The 27356-nt window shown below is 36.5% G+C and overlaps 1 protein-coding gene across 13 annotated transcripts in view; it reads left to right on the top strand.

Moving 5' to 3' along the window:
- SYNE1 (spectrin repeat containing nuclear envelope protein 1) overlaps nucleotides 1-27356 on the top strand; it is a 418491-nt gene that overhangs the window by 339424 nt on the left and 51711 nt on the right. For all 13 annotated transcript variants that reach the window (XM_073219768.1, XM_073219776.1, XM_073219775.1 and 10 more), the window contains 8 exons: nucleotides 690-844; nucleotides 1287-1434; nucleotides 3311-3405; nucleotides 6104-6338; nucleotides 10219-10413; nucleotides 13983-14108; nucleotides 16648-16803; nucleotides 24035-24193. In XM_073219768.1, the coding sequence (XP_073075869.1) occupies nucleotides 690-844; nucleotides 1287-1434; nucleotides 3311-3405; nucleotides 6104-6338; nucleotides 10219-10413; nucleotides 13983-14108; nucleotides 16648-16803; nucleotides 24035-24193 (1269 nt within the window). The remainder of the gene's footprint in view (nucleotides 1-689; nucleotides 845-1286; nucleotides 1435-3310; nucleotides 3406-6103; nucleotides 6339-10218; nucleotides 10414-13982; nucleotides 14109-16647; nucleotides 16804-24034; nucleotides 24194-27356) is intronic.

The raw sequence follows: 27356 nt of genomic DNA, 5'->3' as shown, positions 1-27356 counted from the left end.
CTTAAAGCTTTTAAGATAGTATGTGGTGATTTCAAATCTCAAGTGAGATTGGATTTCATCAAGCAAGGACTGCAAAACTCTTGTTCACCTTGCTATTCCACACACTTGCTCGGTGGCTTTGAGCAATTTACTTAAAGTTCCTGTGCCCCTTTTTCTTCATTATAAAGTGGGAATAGTAGCAGTACTTACCTGATGGGACTGTTTTGAGAATGAAATGTGTTATTACCTATAAAGCCTTATAATATGCTTGGTTCATAATAAGTACTCAATAAATGTTAACTATGCCATTATAACTATTATTATTATTAAGTAACAAAGGACCAGATTAGCATGGATAAATAAAACATAAAGGCCAAGAAACAAGCCTTTTCAGTTGTCAGCATAATTTCATCCTTTAACAGTTCTATCAAGAATTACTTATGAGTAAATAAATCAAGTAAAAACACGAACAACTAAATGTTCTATAAAAGAGAGTGAGTAGCTATAGCAACAATAGTGCAGCAGCAGTAGGAACTGATTAGGAGATGCAGCTCTTTTTGAAGCCCTGGAGAATGTGAGTAAGTGGCCTAGAAGTGCATAGGAGACCAAAGACCAGCTTCTTCCTGCCATCAGAAGTTCACCAAGCATTTTGAAAGAGCTCTGCCTTTTCTGACCATAGTGATGAACCTGCTTTTAAATCTTGCTTTCAGGGACAAATGTTAAAATTCAGCAGCATGGCTCCAGACTTAGACCGTCTCAATGAGCTTGGATATAGGTTACCCCTAAATGATAAGGAAATCAAAAGGGTGCAGAGTCTGAACCGGCACTGGTCTCTGATCTCCTCGCAGACTACAGAAAGATTCAGGTAGAGTAACCCAGAGATGTTTTGGCAGCTTTTATGTATCAGTAGAAATAAGTTCATGATTTGTGTGTATTTATAAATTCTAGGTCTTTCCAGCTAAAAGTGGGAGAAACTCATATTGTCAATTAGGTTTCCATATTTGATGTACTGTTGTTTTATTGATATAACAAACTCTTTTACATAAGAATACATTAAAGATACATACATAAGTTTATCATTTTTAAAACTTACTATGACAATTTCTTTTTCCTTCAGTTATTCTCTTGTAAATTTTATTCTTTTAAAATTTTAGGACCTAACATGTAAGCTTTTGGTGGTCACATTAGAATTGGAGGCAGAGAACATGTAATCTAATGTCATATGCTATATTTGATCTAGTTTTATACACTAAAGATATAATACATAGTGACAACATAACCATTATCTTTTTCCTTTGTTGTGTCAGTAAATTGCAGTCATTTTTACTACAACATCAGACTTTCCTGGAAAAATGTGAAACATGGATGGAATTCCTGGTTCAAACAGAACAAAAATTAGCAGTAGAGATTTCAGGCAATTATCAGCATCTTTTGGAACAGCAGAGAGCACATGAGGTAAGTTATGCCCATAGGTTTTGGGGTAATAAAATAGTTTAAAATCTTTGGAAGATGACGCAAGATGCCACATGGAGGAATTAAAGTGCTCTGTCTTGTGCCATGTCTGCTCAAATGCATGCATTATTTCTGCCTTCTTTCTTAAGTTGGAGGTTCTGATATCTTAATTACAAAGTATGGTCCAGGGCTTTGCTCCATAGTGGGTTATAAGCATGTGGCAGGCTTCAATACCCTGCAATTCATACTGCCAGAATCATGGGGAAAATCTACCAATAGGGTCATGGGGAGGGGAATATATTAGGAAATCAAGCTACCAAGTATCTCCAAGTGTAATGTTTTGATTAAATTGCATTAAATTATTTCTGAAGAAATACTGAAAGACAACTAGATACAAAAAGCAAATTAACTAATTTGCTATTAGTCTCTATTTTACTACTTGTTGGTGTAACTAAGTTGCTCTGTATATTTGTGCAACATACACAAATGGGGAGAGAGAGAGCATTTACCTAAAATCAAAGAAAAGCTTAATGCAGAACTTAAAAGAAAATGAGATTAATTTTGAAGCACTTAGTTTGGATTTTAAAAATAGAGATTTTAAATGTGTAAGGTCTTTTAAGTCCAGTTTTATTAAGTTAACTGATAATGAAATCAAAGACAATCCAAACTACAATATCACTTCATACCCACTAGGATGGCTACAATGAACAACATAACAAGTGTTGAGGGTATAGAGAAATTGGAATCCTCATACACTGCTGGTGAAACTGCTTTGGAAAATAGTTTGGCAGTTACTCAAAATGTTAAACGTAGAGTTATCATATGACCCATTAGTTCCATTCCTAGGTATATACCCAAGAGAAATAAAAATATGTGTCTACACGAAAGCTTGACAATAATATTGTTTGTAGTGGCATTATTCATAATAGCCAAAGAGTGGAAACAACCCAAATATCAATCAATTGATGGATGAATAAATAAAAGGTGGTAGATCTAAACAATGAACTGCTATTCAGCAATCAAAAGGAGGAGGGTACTGATTCACAGTGCAACATGGATCAACCTTGAAAACATTATGCTAAGAGGAAAGAAGCCAGTCACAAAAGACAGTACATTGCATTGATTCCGTTTACATGAAATGTCGAAAATAGGCAAATCTATAGAGAAAGAAAATAGATTAGTGGTTACCTAGATCTAGGGGGTTGGGAGGAAATGGAGTGAATGCTGTTGAGCATGGAGTATTTGAGGGGATAACGGTCTATGTGGTGTGGTGTTGGATAATGACTGTGGTGATGGTTGCACAGATCTATACATATAATTAAAGTCATTTAATTATACACTTTAAATAGGTGAATTGTATGGTATGTGAATTATATCTCAATAAGGCTGTAAAAAACAATGGAAATAATTTGAAAGACTTCCTGTTGAGTGTTTTAGTAGTGCAGTAATTTCATTAACCAAATTAAATTGAAAAACAGTGAATTCAAAAATAAAGTGTGCTTTATTTCAATTCTTAAACTTTTTAAAAAGTCTTAAGCTACTCTCTTTCTGAATATAGGCCATTTTCTGCATACAAAATAAACCAGAATACAGATTTGTGTTAACTAGCTTTAATACTGATTTTGAAAGAAAGAAGGAAACGTAATTATACATTTAGTCAGGTTTGGTAAGCAAAAACTAAACTTTATGTATACCTTAATTGATTGTTTAAAAATACATTATTCCTACCCTGCAGGATTTCATATATATCCTGATTTAACTGAAGATATTTTTCATAGCCTTGATAAAACTACCATTTTTGGAAATTATTACAGACCTGTTCATTAAAATTTGGAACTCTGAAATATGTTCTTTTTCTTTTTTTTTTTTTTAATGATAGTTGTTTCAAGCAGAGATGTTCAGCCGTCAGCAGATTTTGCACTCGATCATTATTGATGGGCAGCATCTTCTAGAACAAGGTCAAGTTGATGACAGGTAGGATCTTTGATATGATATTATAAAGAAAGGTTCCAGTAAATTAGTCATTTTCTTTTTAATGAGCAGATTAGAGGGCACATATCCAATCTTCCTAAGGCAATTGTACAGCAGCAGAGCCTCAGTAATTGGAGGAAAAGCTTGTCTGAATCTCTGAAATGACTGAGCATTGAATCTTTTTTAAGAACTGCTATTATATTATATGAAGGACATAGAGTAATTGGAAATCACCTGGCCAACCTTCTCTAGTTGTCTGTAGGAGACTGGAATTAATAAAGAGATCAGAATGAATCATATTGATGATGTATCAGTGGTTTATAAACAGATGCTTCTAATATTCTCAGACAATTATAGAAATTTTATTCCTCAAAGAAAACACAGAGATCTCTAAAACATCTCTCTTACTTATAGATGAAAACTTAAGGCCCAGAAATGAGAACTAATTTGACCAAGGTCATGTAACTAAGTAACAGCCAAATCAAGCCTAGACCACATGTCTAGTTTCTAGTCAGGACCAGCCAACCTTTCCACACCATGATAATTCCTGTGTGTTTGAACATGGTTTGCTACCTTAAGTCTATTTACACTCAACCTGATATTTTGCTTCCTCTTCATTTACTTAGCAGACTATCTCTTTATTAAAAATGCAGAAGTAAAATCTAGCTCCTCTTTAGATTTATGGTATGTGAATTGATGATTTGCACTATATTTACATTTTCTAGGAATAATTTGTATTCTATTCCATCTACTTTCTGTGGTCACATTTGAAGTATAAATATCATTTCTTTTTTTAATGTACATCTTTCCTATATTTGGGCCCGTAGTTGTGGTTATGATTATTATTTTTAAAAATAGAAAATATCTTTGCTTTTATTAAGAAGTTTTTTTTTTACTGTTTTGGAAACCATTCCAATTTTAAGTGAATATTTCTTTGGAAATACATGAAAGATTTTCATTTTTAAACTTGGAACGACAAAATGTGATACCATATTTATTCTACTCCAAGTAAGCCAAACTTATATGTAAGATTTATGGAGAATTTAAACCTTCAAAATAAAACCAATTCAAATGCAGTTAAATTACCTTTTGCCTTATATGCTTTTAGCCAACTCTATAACAGTATTATAAAAGTTGGAGTCATTAAATAAGATAAAACTTGAAATTCAGACACAAGCCAACATCTATTAAATTTTAGATGTTAAGGAAAAACACCAAACTGAAAATGAGAGGGTTGGCCCCCAGGATAATTGTGGAAGTTAGAAGTGAAAAAAAAAAAAAAATCCAGATTAGAGCATGTTGGTGATTGGATTACAAAAGTGTTATGTTTTAAAGGTTCATTAAAGGTTGTTTTTTAGAGTTCAAGTTGAGCAGTGGGAACAGTATCATGTTTTCAGTAGTTCCTAATGCTGGCAGGTAGCTCAGGACAGCTCAGGTCTACAAAGTTGAGGGGGACAGCTCCCCAAATCCTGGATGGTTACCTAATAGGGAAGCAATATGTAGGCACTTTTCACGTTCCAGGACATACTCAAGGCCTGGGGTTATATGTTTTCAGAGATGATAGATGAGCTTGTAACTTTTAGGGAAGTCTCATAACCCTAAGTCATACTGCAGTTAGATTATAAATATCAGAATTCCCTTTTAAAATCTGAAGCAGTAATAACACATTTGGCTATAAAAATCAAAGTCATAGTGGCCCTAGATAATAGGGGGTATCAAGAATATAGGAGGCCCGAATAATAAGTCCAAGTCATATTTGAAGTGACTCTCAAGAGAGAATAGTTTTATCTAGGGAAGCAAAGCAAAAAACTAATAAAATAGAAAAAAACAAGTACTGTTACACTTTAGCAGTCAAATGTGTAAATAACATTGTAATATACAAAGAATCTCATTCCATTTGATACTGCACAAACCAGTGAGCCCCCAAGTTGAATGTTAAAGAAAACTGAATGAAGAACTACCAACCTTTTCAAAGGTAGGAAGAATGAACTAAAAGATCTTAGATAATTTAGAAATTGAGAAAGTTTAAGTAAAATTTACTTTCTCTAAGTAAATGGACAACTTTATTTAGACAGTGATGACTAGATTGTTTTCATTTTTTAAGAATAAAGCAACGTGGGCTTAAAATGTAGAAGGGACAATGTAGGTTAATCGGTGGGATAATTTGTTTAAGATTAGGGTTGTTTATTTTGATGGGAGTACTGACGGTTTGTGAAGTACAGTTCAAAAAAGACATTTAAAAATAACAAGTTTATTTAAGTGGTTTATGATAGCTATTGCTGAGTTCATCCAAAGTAGTTTATAATCTAGCAGAAGACAGAGGTTGTAAATAAGCTTTGGTCCTCATTTTCTCCTGCTCTAGCGCACACGAGATGCTGTCGCCTGTGGCAGACCCTGCCGTTGCATCTGTGGCCCTTTGCTCCCTCCCCTCCCATGCACTCAGGCAGAAAATAAGTGACAATGGTCTTACAGAAATTACTTCAGCCTGTGCTGAGACATAAAAACACTCACTGCTTGCAAACACCAATAGTTTAACTGTTAATAATTCCTCAAATTACTAACAACTGACCTGACAACAGATCATGGCATCATATTTGAAAATCTCTGCACGAGATCACTTCTCTGAGCTCACACTCATTGGATGATTGTGTAACTACATCCAGGATAACAGTGTTTTTCCCCTGTGTAACTGTTTTGCCAGGGATGAATTCAACCTGAAGTTGACACTTCTCAGTAATCAGTGGCAGGGAGTGATTCGCAGGGCCCAGCAGAGGAGGGGCATCATCGACAGCCAGATTCACCAGTGGCAGCGCTATAGGGAGATGGCAGAAAAGCTTCGGAAATGGTTGGTTGAAGTGTCCTATCTACCCACGAGTGGTCTCGGAAGTGTCCCAATACCACTGCAACAAGCAAGGAACCTCTTTGATGAAGTGCAGGTAAAGTGCAAGACATGCTGTTTGTAAACCTCTTCTACATTTCCACTGCACACTTTACCCCAGCCTCAATTCTTCAGAAGGATTCTAGAGTGACACTGGAATGAGGACAAGCATTATTCTCAGATGTCAACAGAAATATATAAAATGATTGCATTACAAAGTCCCTTTTTAATGATGATGGTATGGAAAGTCCCAGCCTTTCTCAAAGGCTCCATCCACTTCACAGGCCTCTCAGCAGCTCACTGAATCCCAGCATGGATGGAAACGCAATGGAAAGGGAGGAAAAGTTCGCATTGATTATATACATTTTACTCACAAGCAATTTAATCATGTAACAACTATTCTAGTAAAGATAAAAGGCTCAGTCCTGTTTGAGCTCTTAACCCCTTGCTTTCACCAGCCTGGGGATGGGGAACTCCAGCCTCTGAGATGGGTACCTCATCACGCTCTGCTCGGCCCTTCAGTGTAGATCGTGGGGCCCTCTTCCTTTGATGGTCACATCCTCTGCTTCCTTCCCCGCCTCACTTCTCTGGGAGAGGCTTCAACTACCCCTCACCAGCAGAGAAGGGCTAAATTAACATCTGGTCAAATTCACCTCCTGAACTTTTCATCCATGTATTCAGCTGCCTTTTAGATTTACATCTGTGTGTATCACCAATGCAGTGTGTGTCTGCATGAGTCCGTGGAGCCTGTGATCTCTGGACCAATCCTTCTGGATTAGTCCTTTCCCATGTCCCCAGTCTGAGGGAATATTACCACCAGCTGGCTGCTCTATCTGTCAGGGGTCTAGAGTCATTCTAGAGCTTTGCTTTACTCTTTCTCACCTTCCCCATATCTAAAATGCCTCAGGTTTCCAGCCCTACTGCTACTACCTTAGATTAGGTGCTAATGATTTCTTGCCTAGATAGATAGGAGCTTCCTAACCTTAGTATGTCTAATATATGCCCTTCTTCCATTCCATTTTTCCACTTTCTTCCCTATTGCTGAGTGCTTTAATCCATATACTTTACTTCCCTGCTTAACATTCTTATGCGAACCTGGGCCACTTTTACTATAAAAACCAAATTCCTATGGAAGGCATGGTCTTGCCTCATCTTGTACCACTCTTTTATGTGCATTCTATTTTCCAGCTCCCAAAAACTATGTCCAGTATCCTGAATTCACTATATTTAACTTGTATAGTGAATTTGCCCGTCCTCATTTTTCTGTGCGGTGGAAGGCATCATCTCCCTGACTCCTGGCCCTCATCACACCAGGTCCTTCTTATTAATCTGGTTTTGTTCACATGCTTTTCAAAATTCATGAAGCCTTTACCACTTTGGAGAATCCTCTCTGTACGTCCCATGTGGATTAGAGATTTGAGCACTGGTCTTGGATTTAGGTAGTTTGTATCCAGTAAACATCACAAATGCTTTCTGCAGAGGAGTAAAAAGATGTCATAAATCTTGAAAAAAGTAACAGTGTTTCCTGTGCATCAATCTTATAGAACAATTTGCATATTGCATTGTGACTGTATTTAACTTGGGGACAGAAACTAAGCCTCTCCCTGTTGAATGATCACTCATCCATACATTGCTTCATTCATGCACAAAGTAGTAGTTCAGTAAATGCTTGATGGATAAAAGAGGGCATGTTATGTATGCAAAAATTTAGAGTTACTTATTCAGTTTATCTTGTAGATTCCACATCTAAGTGAAATCATATGGCATTTCTTTTTCTGTCTGACTTACTTCACTTAGCATAATAGTCTATAGATACATCCATGTTGTCATAAATGATAAGATTTCATCCTGAGTAAATTCCATTCTATATTTGTACCACATCTTTTTGATCCAGTCATCTATCAGTAGACATTTAAGTTGCTTCCATATTTTAATGATTATAAATAATGCTGTGAAAAACATGAGAGTGTATATATATCAAGTTATATCAAGTTAGTGATTCTGTTTCTTCAGGAAAATTCCCAGAGGTAGAATTGTTGGATGGTATGGTATTTCTATCTTTAGTTTTTTTGAGAAACCTCAGTACTGCTTTCCATAATGGCTGTACCAGTTTAAAATGCCACAGCAGTATGCGAGTGTTCCCTTTTCTCCACATCCTTGCCAACACTTGTTATTTCTCGTCTTGTTGATATTAACCACTCTTGACGGGTACGAGATGGTATCTCATTATGGTTTTGATTTGCATTTCCCTGATGATTAGTGATGTTGAGCATCTTTTCATATGTCTGTTGGACATCAGTATGTCTTCTTTGTAAAAATGTCTATTCAGGTTCTCTGCCCATTTTTTAATTGGATTATTTTGGTTGTTTTGTTTTTGGTTTTGTTTTGGTGTTGAGTTGTATGAGTTCTTCATGTATTTTGGATATTAGCCCCTATTGGATATATCATTTTCAAATATATTCTACACAGTAGGCTGCCTTTTCATATCTTTTTTTCTTTGATGATTTCCTTTGCTGTGCAGATGGTTTTTAGTATAATGTAGTCCCATTTGATTGTTTTTGCTTTTGTTTCCCTTGCCTGGGAAGATATATCCAGAAAGAAATAATTAATGCTGGTGTTTAAGAATGTAATGCCTTTGTTTTCTTCTAGGAGTTTTATTGTGTCAGGTCTTATATTTAGGTCTTTAATTCATTTCAGGTCTATTTTTGTGTTTGGTGTAAGCCAGTTTCATTCTTTTGCATGTAGCTGTCCAGTTTCTCCAGCACCATTTATTGAAAAGATTGTCTTTTCTCCATTGTATATTCCTGCCTCCTTTGTCATGTATTAGTCAACCATATAGGCATTTGGAAAAAGCGTTTATTTCTGGTCCCTCTGTTGCTCTGTTCCATTGACCTATGTATCTGTTCTTATGCTAGTACCATACTGTTTTGATTACTGTAGTTTTTGTGGAATAGTTTGAAATCAGGGAGTGTGGTATTCCCTGTTTATCTTTCGTAAGACTGCTTTGGATATTCAGGGTCTTTCGTAGTTCCATACAAATTTTAAAATTATTTGCCTTAGTGCTGTGAAAAATGCCATTAATATTTTGATAGGGATTGTATTGAATCTGTAAATTGCTTTGGGCAAAATGGCCAATTTTAACAATAATAATTCTTCCTATCCATGAGCATGGAATATCTTTCCATTTTTTTTGTGTCTTTTTCAGTTTCTTTCATCAATGTCTTAGTTTTCAGAGTACAGGTCTTTTACTTCTTTGGTTAGACTTATTCCTAGGCATTTTATCCTTTTTGATACAATTATAAATGAGATTGATTTCTTAATTTCTCTTTCTGTTAGTTTGTCATTTGTATACAGGAATGCAACAGATTTCTGTGTATTGATTTTGTATCCTGTGATTTTACTGAAATCATGTATTCTAATAGTTTTTTAGTGGAGTCTTTAGGGTTTTCTGTACATAGTATCATGTCAACTGCAGCTAATGACAATTTTACTCTTTCCTTACCAGTTTGGATGATTTTTATTTCTTTTTCTTATCTGATTGCTATGGCTAGGCTTCCAGTACTATGTTGAATATAAATGGTGAAAGTGGACATCCTTGTCTTATTTGTATCTCTAGAGGAAAAACTTTCAGGTTTTGCCATTGAGTATGATGTTAGCTGTGAGTCTGTCATATACGGCTTTTATTATATTGAGATATGTTCCCTCTACACCCACTTTGTTGAGTTTTTTATCGTGAATCAATGCTAAATTTTGTCAAATGCTTTTTTAGCATCTGTTGAGATGATCATATGGTTTTTATCTTTCCTTTTGTTAATGTGGTATATCATTTTGACTGATTTGCAGATATTGAACCATCGCAATGGTTATTTAAAAACACTTATAATAGGGAAATATTGAAAAAAAGGATTGAGGAATTAAAAAGCTGTGGTTCCTTTTAGTTCAAAGAAAAAGTGTTCCTGCGACAGCAAGGCAGCTACATCCTAACCGTGGAGGCTGGCAAGCAGCTCCTGCTCTCTGCTGACAATGGGGCCGAGGCTGCCTTGCAAGCTGAGCTCACTGAAATCCAAGAGAAATGGAAATCAGCCAGTATATGTCTGGAAGAACAGAAGAAAAAACTGGCCTTCTTGTTGAAAGTAAGTTCAACTCTTCCCTCCTGTATTCGTAATGCAATTTAAGAAGCCCTTTTAATAGTTGAGCTGTTCCCACTGTTGTCTTGCAAATCTAGTAATAGAAAGTCATTGTCATCCCTGCCATATCTTGACCCCCTATGTCTTTTTTAAGACTTTGTCCTGCCTTGCATGAACTGGAAAATTTCTCAGTTTTCAGCAGTTTGTCTTCCAGGAAAATTCCCCAGCAAAGTAATTTTAAGTCTAGTAAGACCATCCAAGTGATGAGTTCTGATTAATGGTCAGTGCTAAGCCTGGAGCCATGTTATGACTTTATAAATTCAGACAAGAATTTGAAGAGTAGACTCCACTCGCTAATCTAAGGCTCTAAAGTGGTTTTTAAGATTGGTATCTCTTATTTTATAGCAGGGTAAAACCTATCCAAGAAGATACTCTTGATTTGATCTTAGCTTATCCAAACACGTTAAAAGATAAAATCTCTGGGAGGTATGTTAGGCCTTTGGTCGGATAAAGATAGCCTACTGATCACACAGCAAGTTTAGAGAAATGTAGATTCATCCAGACCTCCCACGATACACTTTTTTCTCCCTCACTTTCCAATTCTGTGTATAATATATAACTAAATCAACAGTTGAAAAAGGACATGGGCTATAACTTAGATAAACCCAAGTTAAAACCATAATAAACCAAGTAACCTGGTCAACTCAACCTATTTAAACCTTAGTTTCCTCATCTGTTGAGAAGATATGATTATACCTCCTTTTCATGGCATTACGAGGATTTAAAAATAACGAAAGTAAATTATGTGGCAAGTACCCAGCATATAGTGAACACTCAATAAATGATAGTAATTATCATTGTTGTTGTTATTATCACTTTTAAAAAGTGAACACAGCTAAATACTAGTTTTATTTATGTTGATAATCACCAACACTTTAATGAGATTATCTATTAAATTTGGACTGTCACTTTTTTGGATCAAAGGTGATGACTAAAATTAATAGAATACTTATTGTTTTTTTTAATGCTTAATGTGTGCACACCCATTGGGTTTATTCTATTGAATCTTATTTCATAATACGTTACCTTAGCAAACAGTCAAAAATACCACTGGACATCTGTTGAAGAGCTATTATTTACACACAGTACAATTCATCAGTAATGCAATATGACTGATTCCTTTTTTTTCTTCTCGCTTTCAGGAAAGGATTAAAAACAGTGAAACTCATTCTGTAGAGAACATGTTAATCATATTTTTTTTTTATTTGTGATGTGATTTTTGGACACATTCCTATGACACTTAATAAGGCGAGATGACTGAGTCACTGCGTCTGCTTCTCTTGTCAGGCTATTTGTTGATACATAAAACATCCACTCTGATAGATGTTTGCGGACCGTGACATTTGGTTATTTCCTAGTAATTCATGTAGAATCTTAGCCGTTTTGGAAAGGGGAATCCCTATTCTTTCCCTCTTAAAGTTTATTTTATTTTGAGTCATACACTGCGACCTATTTGCCTAAGAAGGGCTTTGTGAAGATAAATTTCTGATGTTGATACAGCCTCATTTTAGTGTATCTTTTCACCACAGCTATAATGCTCTTCTATTTTTAGCTCTTAGTTTAATTCTCTGAGTAAACATGCCAAAATATAGTCATTATAGTTCTATTCCCTGCATGTTCACTGGCTTCACTGTCATATCCTAATTCTGTGATGAAAAATAAGAGGCGGGTCTTTTCTCTTTTAGATCAGTGAACATTTAGTGGCTGCATGTTGATAGGTTTCAGAGTGTGTGATGGTTTGACAGAATGCTGTTAGTAGAAGAGGCTGTTCATCTCCCCTCACTGTGCTTAGCATGGATGAACTAAGTGTAGGCTGGGATCATGGGCGTATTTTAACAAAGGGGAATTGGAACCAATCTGTCCAAGACAGGCAATTGTTTTGTTTTTTGTTCTTTTTGTTTTTGTTTTTTGTTTTTTGTTTTCTGGTAAGTGGGAAGAGGGAATGCCCTCTAGGAAGTTCCTTGAAGGAAAGAGAACTTGGGCCAAACTCTCAGTTTCATATAGAAACCAAAACACATTTTGAGTTGGGAGGCCCTTTAGTCAACAGTTCTTAAAGAAGACAGTTGTGCTGATACCACCTATGGGTCATGACGCTAAAAATAGGTCATCAGGAGAGAAGATAGAGTCCAGACAAGAAGAGCCCCATCATGATGAAAGAGATAATGTGAAGGAAATGCAACATGATTTGCCACCATGCTAACTACTGAAAGCAATTCTAGTTTCTTTCTTTGGAGCTCAGTAATTTAAGTTGTGGGAAGTGGCCACTGGAGAGCTTTACTGGGGAGGGGAGAGGCCAGGAATGGGGATCGTTTGGCAAAATTAAAGAGATTTGTTTAGTTGATGTTAATTTGCCTTGGTACTGAGATACCAGATATGAGTTAATTTGTAGACTGAATGCTGTAAAGAATCAAATCTCCATGATGGTTCATTCAATATTTTTCTTTATTTTTTCAATTACAAAAGAAATACATGGGTCTGATAAAAAAAAATTTCAGATGATCATTGAAGTATGTAGAGTAAAAAGTGAAATTTCCCACACACAACTGCCCAAACCCTATTATTTCCCTAGAAGTAACCATTGTTACCAGTTTAGTGTGTAACCTTCCAAAACGTAACCCCATAATACATATATATGTATTTCTTGTAGGTATCTACCACATCTGTACTACTGCTCTCTACCACTTACCCGCTATAATTTCAAGAGCATTCTCAGGTCTTGGCCACTAGATACATATTTGTTTAAATTTTGTATTATCTCACTTTCCCCATTTATTGATTAGTTTGGGTTTCTATCTCTTATAGTTTGGGTTTCTATGTCTTATAGTTAAACCTTTGTTACACATGTTTCAGTACTATCAAGATAAAGCCAGTGAAATGTCATGCCTTTTGTAGTTGTGTTTCTGTTTCAGTAATAATTCAAATGTGTATGCCTCACGCTGTTCATATATTGATTGAATCAGAGTCAGGGTTATATTATTTTTACACTTCAACTCCTCTTCCTCAAAAATTTTTCATCCTCAGAGAGATTCCATATCCTCTTTTTTATTTCTCCCTTACAGCACATTTGAGAAAGGACATTGGAGGAATTACAGATGGGGTTAGGGAAGAAGAGGTGCTGTGAGTCTACTCTCACCTCGGCAGATAGATTCAGACTCTGATAACATAGTTGAGTACCTATAATATTCTGGGCATTGTACTGGGTGCCTCATACTTGACACCCCTTGCTTCCTTTCACCCTCCAACAAGCGTAGGGAGCTGGTATTATTTGCATTTTCATAGGGTAAAGTAAGACATAGCATGTTACCTGCTTAAAGGCACATATGTAATAAGAGTTCAGAACTCAACCTTCTGATGCCACCTGCTGCAACACTGAGTGGACACATCTTCACATTATTCATCAGTGTAACTTTAATTCTTTCTCTGGGAATTAAAAGTATTTTCCTTTTTTTTTTTTTTCAATTGCCTACTCCCATGGGCAAAAAAATCCATGAACTTTCTTTGTCCTCCCATTGCAGGACTGGGAAAAATGTGAGAACGGAATAGCTGATTCTCTGGAGAAACTACGAACTTTCAAAAAGAAGCTTTCCCAACCTCTCCCTGATCACCACGAAGAGCTCCATGCGGAGCAAATGCGTTGCAAGGTAATTACTGGATTGAGCTTTTAACTGTCACCTACCTGTGTGCTTCTGCTTGTAATAATGTCTTTGAAAGCAAGCCAGTCAACCTCTGAGGGCAGTCTACATGTAGACGCAAGTTCCTGGTCTATTTCATTAGGAAAAATAACTCTGGTGTAACTTGGCTGTTGAGGTATTGCAGTTGATGAAATTATAGACTAGTTTATAAATTACTTTAAGTAAATGAACATGTAACTCATGACATTAAAAGATATTTAAAAGCTGAGTCAAAAACAATAAAAGGAATCTTTTTAACGTGTCTGCACTGAAGAATCATTCTAGCAGAAGAGTAATTGACAGAAGGCTCAGCAGCCCGGAAGTTCTGTAGACACTGTCCCTTGGAGGAGCAAACCCTGCCTTCCAGACTCTTCTGTAAGGAAAATAGGAACTGCAAATATCTGATCTCAGTTACTGCATGGAGACACACAATCCTTCAGTTACGCCCTCACTCTTTAATTACTTAAAAATTGTGATCAGCACCTCAAATCATACTTGGAAGCAAATTAGTAGCTAATACAGATCACTTCTCACATCATGAGTTTTCTGAGACCAACACGATTTGGTGGCTGTAGGATTTTTTTCATTCATGCCGATATAGCCACGTGGAGTGCTGAGTGATATACAGATCAGAACTACCTTTAAAACATCTTTTTGAAAAACATTATACATGTCCTCAAATTATAAGAAATTATACATGTCCACGTCATTTGCAAATTACTACACTACAGTAATACTGTTTAAAATTTCATGCATGCTAAGGTGAATTAGATTTTAATTAGAAGTTCTCAGCTTCACTTTGGCTAAGAAGTTGCAAGCATTTAAGATTAATTTCAGAGAAGTGTAGAAATCATGAAAAGTGTGGCTATAAAAATTATTCCTTGGTATTAAAATTCAAGGATAGTCTTTGAAACTTGAAAGGCATATTTAGGAAAAAATCAAAGATGGTATAACCATCATGGATAGTAACTGAGTGAAATATCTTGACATATAAATCAGAAGCATGCAAAGATTAGAAAGTTTGTTTTAAATCTGCAGTTATAAATTTATAACAAAGGAGTAAAGAAAACCTCGATAATGATAAACAGGCATTTATTGGGCTCCGCCTGTGTGCCACTGACCATACATACCAGTGTTAGCTCAGTCACCATGAGCACAAGCTCATGAGGACTATCTGTTATTTCCTTTACATAGATGTGAAAACAGAGGTTTCTAGAAGTTTAATAACTTTTCAGAGTTATCAAAAATCAGGGTTGCTAGATCCAGAAGCTATATTTTTACCACATGGATTTATCTAAGGGAGCCCATGAGCCTGAAACAATTGTTTCTGGTGATGGTGTTTGTTTCTTTTTTGATCCATATACCAAATCTGTTGTTAAGTTGGGGGCTGGAGATTGGTGTAAAATGAAGAAAAGCTTTACATTGATCTGACAATTTAATACATCTATGGATATGCACAGAACTGCATATTTAATACACCTGGAGAGATTGGTCTTTTAGCCAAACGCCATTACCATGGGACTTCATCTCCCAAAACGTATGACAGTTACAAACACACCCTGCTATTAAGTTTGGAGAGTAAAAGGATGCATTTTGGTCCAGCTTCCTGCTCCTCTTCCCCAAACCACCCTTAGCAGCATAACAAAGCAATTACCTGGAAAATTCAGACTTCAGCCTTGTTTGCTTAAATTGCCTAGGAAGTTGGCCTTGAACAGTACCGTTAATTGCTCTTGCCTTTGGAAACTTTGCTCCTGTGTGAAGAGACAAAGAGAGAGGGGACAAAACCATACTCTGATTCATGTACACAATTAGCTAGAATCTAGAACCAGCAACAGCTGACAAAGAGTAAGAGTTAAACAAATTACAAAACCAGTCATCCGCTTAAAACATTACAAAAATTAACATCAGCACATTCGAATATTGCTATATGGATTTTTTTCTTAAGTCATCCCCAAAAAGGACAGAGTACACATTGTTCTTTCAGTACTTTTAAGAAATCTCTGCTTCTGCAGAAAATGTATCTAGTCCATTATTTTAAATTGAACAATAATAGAAACAGATCTTTTCAGCTATTACATTGTAAGTCTGTATCACAGAAAGTAGCCACTCATAGTGTTTGAAGATAAAAGTTAAAACTAGGAGTCGGGTTTTTCACAAACATGGTCAGTAACTTGGGACAAAAAGAAAGGCTGGGTTAGCAGTTTATGAAGTCAATTAAAAGTGAAAAAGATCAATGCAGTCATGAAAGTTCAATTTAGAAGAGATGGTCAGAAATCACCAATGAAATGCTAAATAGATAGTGGCAAGTTTCTGTAAGCAACCTAGCACTTTATCAGAAGACCTCAGCAAATTATTAGATTTTGTAAGAAGCAGGTAAAGTAGATACCAAGTTAAATGATCAAATAGAATGGGAAGGAAAGCTGATTGTATCAAGAAGGGATTCCAAACACATTTCAGAAATTGTTGATGATAGATGTCCATGGGTATTCACATTTTTTTATTAATCTAGGAATTGGAAAACACAGTTGGGAGCTGGACAGATGACTTGGCGCAGCTGACACTGCTGAAGGACAGTCTGTGTGCATACATCAGTGCCGATGATATCTCCATCCTGAATGAGCGCATAGAGCTTCTGCAAAGACAGTGGGAAGAGCTGTGCCGCCAGGTAAGACAAACTCCAGACTTGCATTAGCACAGAAAAGGGCAAAACTCAGAGGTGATGTGGAATGTCAAATGGCTTGACCCACATTTGAACCTATCCCGTAACTCATCACTTTCACAGAGGAAGACTCTGTGGTTATTATAAGAATATTTCAGATTAAGACAGTTATATCTTAACTTTTTATCTGAGATACATCCAAACTGGATCCCCCTCTCTCCCTCTCAGTGGCTGGCATAACATTTTTAAAAGGACATCAGTTTTGTGTATATGGTTTTACTAGGTATTACTAGATATTGGTAGTCTCTTACTTTAAACATGTGAAAAAACATTATTCTATTTTCATTTTTAGCTAATACTGTGGGGCAGACTTAGTGCAGGGAACTATTTTTGCTGTTGCTTTGCATGATTGTTTCCTAGTAATTCATGGGTGGGTAGCATTTTTACTCATACTTTGCTCACCTTCTTTGTACATAATATCTTAAAAGAGATTCCAGATTGGGTTTGATTTTGAAATGAAGGATTTTGATTTTGAAGTGGAAAGGCTATGAGAAGACATCCAAGCCAAAGAGGAATAACATAGATTAAACGCCCCACAAGTGAAGAATGGGCTCTAAGACCTCACCCTCCAGGAAGCCAGGAGAGTGTCTGTCATGTTCCTTCCTGTCCTGGATTGCCTTGTTCGGCACATAATAGACTGTGATGCATATTTGTTATATAAATCAGTCATATTAATTACTGTGAATGTCACAAGCTATGGTAGACATTCCCACATCCAGTTTATAGTTGAGCCGAGACTAAAAATCCGTCCAGAAGAACCTATAGAAGAAAACTTAGTAATGAACAGTTAAAATAACGCATAAAGATGTAAGCAACCTAGACATAGTGTGGACTGCAGAGATCAAAGCAAATGCTTGTTGGCTTGAGTGAATCTTGAGCTGAGTGCTGAGATGGGGAGGAGAAGAGACAGGTTGGTGTGAAGGGAGCAAGCGGATGTGGGGACAGGTTGCAGCTTGAGTAAAGGCACAGGAGTGGAGGGGACAGAGAACAAGGCTGGGGAGAGGCAGGTGTTGGGAGGACAAGGAAGGGACTTTTGAGAAGGGGCATTTCGTGCCTCCCCAGTTTCAGACCAGCGATACTATCCTAGAGATCTCTTCTCTCCCGTCCTCCCCACTTTCTCTGACTTTACCGTTGCTTATCTGCATGCATTAGGAAGCACTAAGCAGAGTTTTAAGAGGCTCAAAGCCTCTTGATTCATTTGACATCAATTGGAAATCTGTTGTTAGGTAAATTTTTCTCCATACATTTAGATTAAAACCTAAATATTTCATAGACCATGAGCCAGAGAACAACTGGAGCACATTTGGTACATGTGTGAACAGTTTCCTATAAAAATATACTTTTAAAAGAGAAGAATGTAAGAGATGATTTTCACAAACCTCCCAATGATGCGATTCAAAGTTAATTTGGTCACTTTTCACAGAGCTCCATATTCTCCATGAACCCAATGAGAAACTTAGATGGTGTGTGGTGTGTTAATCACAATACTTTATCCTTTTCTGAGTTCTTCAATCCAAATCAATACATTACTATCCAATAAATCATCATGAAGTATTTTTAATATAAAGATTTTATCTTGGCATATCATATAAATGAAAGGTATTTTGGTGGGTATAAATAATGGAAAATGATCACAGCCATGTTCAGTTACTTTCATTACCATTATTCATGTTGTTTTTCTTTAATTGAGAAGTCTAGCAATACTTGCTGACTCAGTTATTCTGAGCATGTTATATGAAGCGAGTTAGACCAGATCCATTTCCCTGGCTAACTGGGGTCTGTAAAGTTTCACAGGGATAACACTTCAGATATTGGCTCCCAGTTCCTTCCCCAACCTGTGATGAACTGCCTGCCCCAGGACCTTGCTCAAGCCATTCTTCCTTCCTAGACTGACTGTTCCTTCCCTTCTGGTTTTCTAACCCATCTTCTTCCAAATTCCACCACCCCTGTGTGGCCATGGTCTGAGGTGCTCTGACCTCAGTGTCTTTCCATTCATCTGAACTCCCAATTCCTTTGTAGCCTGTATCATGTGACAGTGCATTGTTCCTTTTTTCTTTTTATTTAATGTTTGCGACTTAATTCCAAGACTGGGAGGTCCTTGAGGGTGGAGACCATTTCTTTTTATCTCCAGGGCCTGGAGATGCTAAGTGTTCATATGTACTCTTAATAACTCAGACAAAACTTTAGGACATTTGTTTTATGTCTTTACCTTTATGGTCCTCTAAGTGTAAAATAATGACAAGGTTTCCAAATATTTTGGAAGAAAGTTATGATTATGCCATATTTTTTGATTTAGGAAAATTGGTAGTGTGTTAAAATACCATGAGGTATAAAAGGTACAAGCACAGCAAATAAGTTCTGGGGATCTAATGTACAGCATGGTGACTCTAGTTAACAAGACTGTATTGTATACTTGAAAGTGCTAAGAGAGTAGATCTTAAAAGTTCTCACAACCAAAAAAAGTAAGGTAATTGTGTGAGGTGATGGATGTGGTAACTAATCTTGTAGTAATCATTTCACAATATATATGTGTATCAAATCATCATGTGGTACACCTTAAATATTGTATATATATCAATTATATCTCAATATAGCTGGAAAAAAAGGAAATAAAAAAGTTGTATGTTGTAAAATTGCTTGCCAGATGGATATATCTAGGCAACAGTCTGGAAATACATTTCAAAAGCCACTGTTGATCATATGCTATGCCGTGAAGAGATTAATACCTTGCACCTGTGAGTGAACTAAGACTCAAGTAAAAAAAGAGGAAACAGATTGAATGCATATAGTGTTTCTAGAAACTTTCTGTATTGAGTATCTTAAGGTCTGACGCTAAAGCACACTTATCTCACATTACTTCAACCTAAAAAGTAATTTAAACCAGTGACAGTTTAGTGATGGGTTATTCGTACTGAAGGTGCCAGGCTATATATAACTATATAATATAGATTAGTTGCTAGTTTTTGAGTTAGTGTTTCCGGAGAGCTTCTATCAAGGATGAAACCACAAAAGGAAATGAGCTTGTGCCTGTGTCTCATTTTAAAAGTTAAAAACTTGAGTTAAACACAGCGCCTCATCGCTCTGTTGAAGATCAAGTACCTGTTCATATTCCAGTTGAAGCAGCTAATGAGAAGGCGGGATTAATCGGGACTGCAGTTGAGAATGAGAAAGACAAGCCGTAAGTCATGTTTCAGAGTAGAGTTAATGTACCCAAGTGTTTGTTTCTAAATAGTCTCCTCAAGTGGCCTGTTGTGCCTCCGTCAACCATTGCTTATATTTGCTTTTTTCTTGTTTTGGTTTGTAAATCTGTTTGCAGTTCTAGTGGAGATATAAATATATGATCATTGTAATTGCTCAGTGTGTTTCAAATGGCCATGGTAAAATATTTGAGGTAGGAAAGGATGTGTTTCCTGTTTGGCTGCCTCACGCTCTGGAGGTTTCAACTGATACTTACCAGCTCTTGGCAATGAAGTGTGTTGATACCTCAAGCAAACGTAAATATGTGCTAACCTGATAAATACCTTGAGAGTTTCGACTGAATCCAAAGACCGAGAGGGTATTATTCACTTATCACACAGCCCAAATATGAGTCTTATGAACCAAAAGGAAAATGCTGCCTCTGTTATTAATTTAAGACTTTTGGAAAGCTTTTGGTGCCTGTTTGCAACCAATGCTTGCAGTCGATCTGTTTCTTCTTTCAGCTATTGCTCTACAGTAAGCAAATGAAAGCAATTCTTCCATGGTGTGTGATAAAACACTAGAGATATATATTCAAGCTGCAGACTGGAGGTACTGAATACATGACTGTTAGAGGAAAAAAACAGTAAAAACTCAAATGATGCCTTGTAGTCATGCAGGCATGTCTGGGAGTCATAGTGTATCTACGGCCAGCTTTTGTTAACCTTCAGTATGCTTAAGTGATGTTCTTACTTATATTCCATTATGAGCCTACTGTATTCCAGTCCATAGGACAATGCTTGGCACATAGATACTTGCTTTCTGCAAACCATAAACATTTAATGAATTTGGAGCAAATGAAAGATTAATTTACAAATGAGGAAGTAAGGCTTAGAGAAGATGAGTAACCTTGCCCTGGTCACATCATTAGTAAGTGGCAGGGACTATTTTTGAATCTCAGTTGCCCCTGGATATTTGATCATAATGTTGTAATGTGTATCAAATGCTCAAGCTTTGCTGGTCCGATCTTATACTGATTATAAACGAATGCCTCAGCTTTGTGTGACCTTCTCTCACCTTGTCTCTGACATGGGGATAATAATACCTACCTCCCAAAGAAACATAATATTTTACTATTAGGTGGTCACCTTCCAGGAAGATGTTGAGATAAGCTCTAGAATTCATTCTAGCTCATGGCCAAGATTTGGAGAAGAGGAAGAGAAGGGCTACACATAATAAGACTTCTTAATCTTAAGTATAAAGGGCAGGGGTTTTTACTCTTTTTTGGAAAACAGTTGCTTTGGGAGGTCCTAATTATGAAACTATAGTTTTAGCTTGGACATCAGTTAAACCAGAATTTTAACCACCAGCCACACTCCTGACTCTGATGCTCTGTGAATGAAAAAGAAAAAATCAGATCCACCAGGTAATCAAGATGTTAGCATTCCTGCAGGGGATCAGAATGCACTGCTGTCAGAGTTTGAGAGGAAGAGGGTGCCAGGAGGATCATGGTCTCACCTTCAGCATCTTGATATAGTTTAATGCTGGTGAAAATTTTTTCCAGAACTTTCGACCTGTGTTTTCCCAGCCTTTTCCATTCCTGTCGGCATCCATCCTAAGTAAATTCACTGCCTTTCAGCTGGTCTGTGTTTTTCTGCTTCAAATAAAACTCAATGGTAAACTGAATTATACTAAAGGAGAAGTAATGGATTCATCAGTGTCACCAGGGAGAATTTTATTTTTAAAGATCATAAGTAACTTAGAAGAACGAATTTCTATTGGTGGCATCTCAAGAACTATGGTAGGTCATAGAGCTCACTGTCTAGGCATCTCACTGTGCCTGCGGCTGGCCCTGGCTTGGATATCCTGGGCTCATGAACCTATTCCCACCTGTTTTCTTAGATGTAGAATCAGGGACATTTGGAGTTGTGAACAAAGGCCTTGAATATTATTTCACTAATTATTAACAAAGCCAACTCTAGGCAGAATTGCTAACTAGGAAGTATGTATAGCAACTTAGAAGTAGTTTCACTTTCATTTTAAAACGGAAACTGGTTTGAAGTGCATCAAAAAGTAAAATGGATTGATGATAAAGGACTATATATGTATTAAAGCAAATGTAGCAAAATGTTAACAATTTTAGAGTCAAGGGAGTATATCATGGGTGCTTACCTTGTAATTTTTTCAACTTCTCTGTATGTTTTGAGTTTTTCATAATAAAATGTTGGCAGAAAAAATGAAAACTGAGAGGTGGGTGTTTCATGTGATGCAATGAATGGTGGGAGGTCCAGCATTGTTGACATGACTATGTAGAACATCTGTAAAAAAGGATCATATTCTTGCCACTCAAATTACATTATATTTTACTAACATGTAGTTTAGTTCAATTAAATAGAGTATTATGAAGCCAGAAAACTTTACAATTCAAGAAAGAATCACTCTAGACCTAGAGATATGAAAACAGGCCTGTTGATCTATAATGTGTAAAGAACTATTACAACTCAATGAAAACACAACCCAATGAAAAAATGGGCAAAGGGTTTGACAAGATAGTTCTCCAAAGAATATATGCAAATGGCCAAGAAACATGAAAATATTCTCAGCATCACTAGCCATCAGGGAAATGTAAATCAAAACCACAATGAGATACCACTTCACACCCACTAAGATAACAATAATCAAGAGGACAGATAATGACAAGTGTTGGTGAGGATGTGGAGAAATTAAGACCCTACTGCTGATGGGAAAGTAAAATGGTACAGCTACTTTGAAAAACAATCTGTAGTTATCATGTAACCCAGCAATTCTACTCCTAGATAGAAAGAAACTAAAACCCCAAAGGAACCCTAAAAGAAACTAAACATGTTCACACAAACACTTGTACATGAATGTTCATAGCAGCATTATTCATTACAGCCAATAAGTGGAAACAACCCAAATGCCCATCACTGGGTAAATTTATTAAGTAAAATGTGATCCATCCGTACAGAGGACTATATTTGGCAATTGAAAACAATAAAGTAGTGACACATGATATATGATGAACCTTAAAAACACTATGCTATGTGAAAGAAACCAGTCACCAAAGACCGTATATTGTATTATTCCATTTATATAAAATATCCAGAACAGGTAAATCCATAGAGATAGAAAGCAGGTTAGGGAGGTGGGATGGGGGAAAGGGAGGGACTGCTGATGGGTACAGGGCTTGGGGTGGGTGGTGATGAAAATACTATAAAATTAGTTATGGTGATGGTTGTAAAACTCTGTCAATATATTAGAAAACCCAACTGAATTGTATACTTTAAACAGATAAATTGTATGGCACTTGGATTATCTCTCAATAAAGCTGCTGTGCAAGAAAAGAAAAATAAGTAAAGAGGAAAGAAGGCAGGAAAATGAAAGAACTTGCCCAAAGTAACATGATCAGTACACAGCTGAGCCTCGGGGATGCATCTTCCACTTCAGACCTCTTTTCACTGGGTCCCTCTATTGCACTTTCCCCAGAGACCTGAGACTCTCAATTATGTCTTCCTTCTTCATTTTCTTTTCCCTTTCCTTCCCTGTTTTTCTTTCTTACATTTTTTATTCCTTCCTTTTCTTCTTCCCTTCTTTCCTCCCTTCATTTCCTATTCCTTTCTATGTCCACTTCTTCCACCTCTTTTAGCAAAAGTATGTTTGATGATCCGGGATCATATCCACACAGAACCACTGCAGGGTGAAGCTGCATTGTTCATAACCTTTAATAAACAAATGTGCATGTGGCTCTTCAGGAGGGAAGGACAGTGTTCAGTGTCTGCCACTTGCATTTAATAGCAGATCCTTGGAACATGTTGGTAGAGAGTGCTCCTGGGACTGTTCTTCAGAAAACAAGCGCCTAAAGAGATGCACAGGTGTTGCCCATTTGAGTTCACCTCACAGGGTTTGCTGGCTCTTCTCCTCATGGTGTGAGTTCCACTCTGATGATCCTTTTACATTTCTCTCATTTTAAACTTCTCAGCTCTCCTTGAGACGTCAGCAAGTGAGTGAGAGATTGAATGAATGGGCCATCTTCAGTGAGAAGAACAAGGAGCTTTGTGAATGGCTGACTCAAATGGAAAGCAAAGTTTCTCAGAATGGGGACATTCTCATTGAAGAAATGATAGAGAAGCTCAAGAAGGTACAGGATGCATGGCTTCTTATGTTTTTACTTTTCATAATGCTCAGGCATACTTTTAACAAGTGCAGAAGATGGTCTCACTCATGATTATATTGCCTTCCTGTCAAAGGAGTGCTGTATTTTAAATGTTTCACCTTTTCAATATTAAATAAACTTATATGGAAAGGCCTCCTTTACATACAAACCATGTAGAATACTTTTAGTTTGTAATGAAATAGATTATCTGATGATAGGTAATATTCAATATTTGGGGTTTCAGCTGCCTGTTCAGTAGAAATTGTTTATGTGTATTAGTTTTCTTTTGTGTGTTCTATTGTCTCTGTTTTCAAGAAGGTAACATGACCAGAGAGGAGATGAAAGAAAAAAATTTTGGGGATCAATGAAACTGACATTTTCTCTATACAACATGATTCATTGACAGTTACAGGAATAAGGACTCTCCTGAGAATTTTAGCTTCATGTTGTTTTCAAGTTGTGTATGATAATTAAATTATTTTATATATTCATATGGATCCAGAATGTTTTTCATGTCTATATAGGGATAATCAAGTTTATTAGCATTTAAGTGTTTTTGATCATATCAGTGGTTTTCAAACAATTATTCATTTTTAGTTTGGTTTATGTTTCTTGTTAGCACATTTTACCATCTGATATATACATATCACCATCTGATGTATTTTCCTTATTCTTCATTATCTGTCTACAGTGGAAGCCCCACTGAACTACAAGCTTCACTGGAACAGGGTCTTTTTTTGTTTTGTTCATTGCTGTATCTCCTGCACCCAGAGCAATGCCTGACTTCTCATAAGTACTTAGTCATTATTCATTGAATAAATGAATTATAAGGTCATTCATTCTGAGAAGAAAGGTAAATTGTTATTAGGAAAAATTATTTCTATCTGTGCATACACATAGAAAAAAACTCCACACACAGCATGTAATGCTAATAATATTAAAGGGTTTCAACTTAAAATGTCAAATTCTAATGGAAAGCATTTGTATATTTGATGTCATATACCTCTATGATACAGGCTGAGACAATACAGATTTTATTTTAACATCTGCTTATAGCTCTGTACTTTGCTAGTTTCTGAGTATCAGAGAATGCTCTAGTAGGCATGATTAATGTACTATAGGTTATCATGAGGTTTGCTGTAGAATAAATTTTGGTTAAGTCTATCTATGTCTTCATTGATCTTCATGAAATTTAAGCTACATATTTTAGGGGTGTGGAAAACAACTATCCCTTGATCACAATACAGTTATAGTTAAAATTTAGAAAAACATATTTTCACACAGTTTTGTTACTCTATTTGGCAGAATGTCAGGAATAACTTTAAAATATTAAGTATACTGTTTTATATGTAAAATAAGTTATAGGATTTAAAAAGAAATCTTTGTGAGCTTGCCTCCTGTGGTGCCTCTTTTGTAAGGGGAAATAATACTGAAACTTGGTTATTTTCACAACATAGAAAAAAACAATTACTAAACAGACCATCTAACCAAGACATTGGTATCTGCTGGCATTAACACTCAAAACCATTTTAATTTAAAAACCAACCAAGAGGATTATTTTACTGTAAATACTGTTTTAGACTTAGAGTAATTCCTATAATGAAAGCTTTTCTCAGTGGAATCACCTCAGATTTGTGGCAAAATACTATAGCAATTAATGAGTTATATAATGACTATAATGAGTTATTATGACTATTAATAATTATTGGTCTTTGAATCCCACTGTGTTGGAGATAAAAAGGCAAGTAGATGGGGTGCTGAGCCTGAGAAGAACATTCAGCACTGAGATAGATACACATTTCATGGCGCCTCCCACTTCTTTGGAGCCCTTATTTCTTAGGTAACTGACTTGAGAGGGTAGCACTGTTACCATGTAAACTTTAAAGGAGAGAAGGCTAATATATCCATGCTCCTTTAACACTTGTCTTTGTATATTATTTTGCTGAGAAATATTTGCTGTATCAAATAACTGAACCCCAAAATGGAACACTTGATTCTAAAAATTGGGTCCTGTCACTATGGCCCAAGAGTAAGAGGATTTGGGGGCTGGGAGGTAAGATGTCCATTCATTGTCACTTAAATCATACCATTGAATGGTCCCTCCCTTGGAAACAGACCGTATGGAACCTGGCTCTCCTCATTCCAAACTGTCCATACTAGAGAAGGTAGTGCAAGAAACTGGGTAAATGAGAGTTTGAGACCCATTGATCCTCTAAGACTAATGGCTGTTGTTTTTTTTTTGTTGTTGTTGTTGTTATCATTAATCTACAATTACATGAAGAACATTATGTTTACTAGGGTCCCCCCCTTCACTAAGTCCCCCCCACAAACCCCATTACAGTCACTGTCCATCAGTGTAGTAAGATGCTATAGAATCACTACTTGTCTTCTCTGAGTTGCACAGCCCTCCCCATGCAACCCCCCCATTTTATACATGCTAATCATAATACCTCCTTTCTTTTATCCCACTCTTATCCCTCCCTTCCTTCCCATCCTCCCCAGTCCCTTTCCCTTTGGTAACTGTTAGTCCATTCTTGGGTTCTGTGAGTCTGCTGCTGTTTTGTTCCTTCAGTTTTTCCTTGTTCTTATACTCCACATATGAGTGAAATCATTTGATACTTGTCTTTCTCCACCTGTCTTATTTCACTGAGCATAATACCCTCTAGCTCCATCCATGTTGTTGCAAATGGTAGGATTTTTTTTTCTTCTTATGGCTGAATAATATTCCATTGTGTATATGTACCACATCTTCTTTATCTGCTGTTGGACACCTAAGTTGCTTCCATCTCTTGGCTATTGTAAATAGTGCAGCGATAAACATAGGGGTGCATCTGTCTTTTTCAAACTGGGCTGCTGCATTCTTAGGGTAAATTCCTAGAAGTGGAATTCCTGGGTCAAATGGTAAGTCTATTTTGAGCTTTTTGAGGAACCTCCATACTGCTTTCCACAATGGTTGAACTAATTAACATTCCCACCAGCAGTGTAGGAGGGTTCCCCTTTCTCCACAGCCTTGCCAACATTTGTTTTTGTTTGTCTTTTGGATGGTAGCCATCCTTACTGGTGTGAGGTGATATCTCATTGTGGTTTTAATTTGCATTTCTCTTATGACTAGCGATGTGGAGGATCTTTTCATGTGTCTGTTGGCCAT

Source organism: Manis javanica, chromosome 13 (assembly GCF_040802235.1).
Source record: "Manis javanica isolate MJ-LG chromosome 13, MJ_LKY, whole genome shotgun sequence".
Classification (NCBI taxonomy): Eukaryota; Metazoa; Chordata; class Mammalia; order Pholidota; family Manidae; genus Manis; species Manis javanica.
This window is presented reverse-complemented; position numbering and strand designations above follow the sequence as displayed.